The sequence below is a fragment of the Protobothrops mucrosquamatus genome, unplaced genomic scaffold (assembly GCF_001527695.2).
Source record: "Protobothrops mucrosquamatus isolate PMUCROS unplaced genomic scaffold, P.Mucros_1.0 scaffold5120, whole genome shotgun sequence".
Taxonomy (NCBI): domain Eukaryota; kingdom Metazoa; phylum Chordata; class Lepidosauria; order Squamata; family Viperidae; genus Protobothrops; species Protobothrops mucrosquamatus.
In genome coordinates this window covers 1-2,758 of record NW_015390995.1, presented here as the reverse complement: position 1 = coordinate 2,758, position 2,758 = coordinate 1, and the positions used below count along the sequence as shown (strand labels likewise).

Genomic DNA, 2,758 nt, shown 5'->3' with positions numbered 1-2,758 from the left:
AGACTTGGTTATTTCAGCTTGCAGGACTGGCCTAGGGTAATTTTTAGAGGGGTTTTAATTATATTTTAATTGGACAATGTTCAAATATTTCTTTTAATTAATTTTAAATTTGTAATTGTTATTTATGTATTTTAATTGATTGTCAGCCGCCCTGAGTCCGCGAGGAGAAGGGCGGGATATAAATCCAAATATAATAATATAATAATAATAATAATAATAATAATAATTTACATCACTCAGGCGACCCTGAGGACACAGATAAACCTCCAAGTGGCCTCAACGGCTCTCTAAAAGGATGCAAATGACCAGTTTTTCTGCAAGGAATCTAAATCCTTCCGTTTCCCCACCCTCCAATCAGAGCTGAAGAAGCTTCTGGGACGGGAAGCGAAACGTCTTCAAAGAATAATAAGAAAGTCCCACGAGGACGCAGACAAACCTCCAAGTGGCTTCAACGACTCTCCAAAAGGATGCAAATGACCAGTTTTTCTGCAAGGAATCTAAATCCTTCCGTTTCCCCACCCTCCAGTCGGAGTTGAAAAAGCTTCTTGGATGGGAAAGGAAACGTCTTCAAAGAATAATAAGAAAGTCCCACGAGGACGCACACAAACCTCCAAGTGGCCTCAACGACTCTCCCAAAAAAATGCAAATGACCAGTTCTTCTGCAAGGAATCTAAATTACCCCCCCCCTCTGTCTGCAGGGCGCCTTAACCTTCGGATACATCCTGCTGCTGTCGTGGATCGGGGAGAGAGTGGCCGGCAGTATGCGGAAGCAGCTCTTCTCTTCCTTCCTCAGGTAAGGGGGTTAGAAACAAAGGGGGGCACGTTGGGATGTCATCCGGGTCCGCCCCGGCCTTGGAGGGAGGGATAACGGGGAAGGGGACGGCGTGGACCCTGAATTATCCGAAGCTGAGGATCGGTCGGCTGTCAAATCCGGTTGAGAAATTCAGCAACTTGGCTAAACTGCAGCTAGCCTTCGGCGTTACAACTACGTAGAGGTAGACCTTGATAAGTGATAAGGCGGGGTCGGGGTTAGGGTTGGGGTTTTTCCAAATAACATTTTCAACATTTAGCAAACAGCACAATGTCTGGGTACTAACAATAATAGATATAGTTAATCATCCTAAATAATATGTTAACTCATCACTCAATGGCCTTCTTCTTACTAATATATATATTCATTCAAAATTACATATCACATTCCTTTCTTTCTGGCTTGTTTTTCTAGCCATGGATAGAAGTGATCCCATGTTCTAAAGTAGACCGAGTCTTCTTTCTCTTTAATAATCTTTAAAGTCAACCTATCCATTTCTGCCCACTCTAGTATTGTCTTAATTAGTACTTCATTTGGTAAATTTCCATTTTTCCAGATACAATTCTTGCTGCCGTTAATATCCGTAGCATAACATCCAGATCCAGCCATAGTTGCATTCCACACAGCATTAACCTTGTGAACCCTCAAGCTTCCTCCTTCCGTTATATTTTCAAGATGGACAGTATTTAATATTTGTTTGCTACGTGTATGTAGAGGTGTGGGTCTATGCATAGGTTGTACATAGTATGTTTTAGGGGTGTGGCATGTATGTGTTTCACCTTGAGAGCGGGCAGCTAAATTTCATTTTTGATGTGTGCCATTGTGCCCACGGTAAAAAACAAAAAATGACAATAAAGGTTATCTTATCTATCTTATCTATTAGATATCTGCAATCTTTCTCAGAATTAGCTCCTATTATTCCTAACAAAAATCATTCCGGTTTAAGGTCTTATTTGTTTTTTAGTCGTTTTCTCCAACCGTAAATGTATTTGAACCCAAAATCTTTTTTTTGCTTTGGGGCATGTCCACCAGATACAATAATACGTACCTGGTCTCTGTTTGCATTTCCAACAGTTGTGTGAAGTATTTTTAAACGTTTTTGCTCATCTCACGGGTGTTATATGCCATCTGTCAAACATTGTAAGTTTTCTTTATATGATAACCCAAGGGAAGAGGTCGCCTTTTTCGATGCCAATCAGACGGGGCACCTGGTGAACCGCCTGACCGCCGACATCCAGGAATTCAAGTCTTCTTTCAAGCTGGTCATCTCTCAGGTTTGACCAATGGTGGGACGGGAGGGGTGGGCTCGCCGAGCGGGGGGCAATTCTGCTCCGATTCGGACTTGTCTCGCGCGGACGGGGAGAATTAAAACCCGGAGGTCGCCCTTCCCTCTTTAACGGAGGCGTCTCTTTTTATGCCACCCTCTCTTTCTTCACCACCACCACCCCCCATTTCCAGGGTCTCCGCAGCCTCACTCAGACGGTGGGCTGTTTTGTGTCTCTCTACCTGATTTCCCCCAAACTGACCGGACTGCTCGTCGTGGTGATGCCCTTCTTGGTGGGGATCGGGACCTTTCTCGGCACCTCCCTTCGCAGGCTCTCCCGCAAAGCCCAAGAGCAGGTAGGAAGAAATAATCCATGTGAACGTTCCTTGAACTAAACATGTTTGAAAGAGTTCCCAGAACTCTGCTTTATCTAGTACACGGGTGTCCAACCTTGGCAACTTTAAGACTTGTAGATTTCAACTCTAATTCCTCAGCCACCATTTTTTTCACTCTGTTGAACTCAAGATATATTATGTTTGCTGCATACCCACCATCTACTAATAAAGTTTCCCTATCAAAAAATGTAATATGTTATTTCCACTGCATACCCACCATCCACTAATAAGGTTTCCCTATCAGAAATGTGATCTATTATGTCCACTGCATACCCACCATCTACTAAT

The 2,758-nt window shown here is 43.2% G+C and overlaps 1 protein-coding gene across 1 annotated transcript in view; it reads left to right on the top strand.

Moving 5' to 3' along the window:
* LOC114923620 (ATP-binding cassette sub-family B member 8, mitochondrial-like) overlaps positions 1 to 2,431 on the top strand; it is a gene marked incomplete at its 3' end in the record, with an annotated part of 13,072 nt that extends 10,641 nt beyond the window's left edge. The window contains exons 4-6 of the mRNA XM_029286806.1: positions 699 to 793; positions 1,980 to 2,085; positions 2,270 to 2,431. Coding sequence (XP_029142639.1) covers positions 699 to 793; positions 1,980 to 2,085; positions 2,270 to 2,431 — 363 coding nt within the window. The remainder of the gene's footprint in view (positions 1 to 698; positions 794 to 1,979; positions 2,086 to 2,269) is intronic.
* Positions 2,432 to 2,758: the final 327 nt, after the last annotated feature.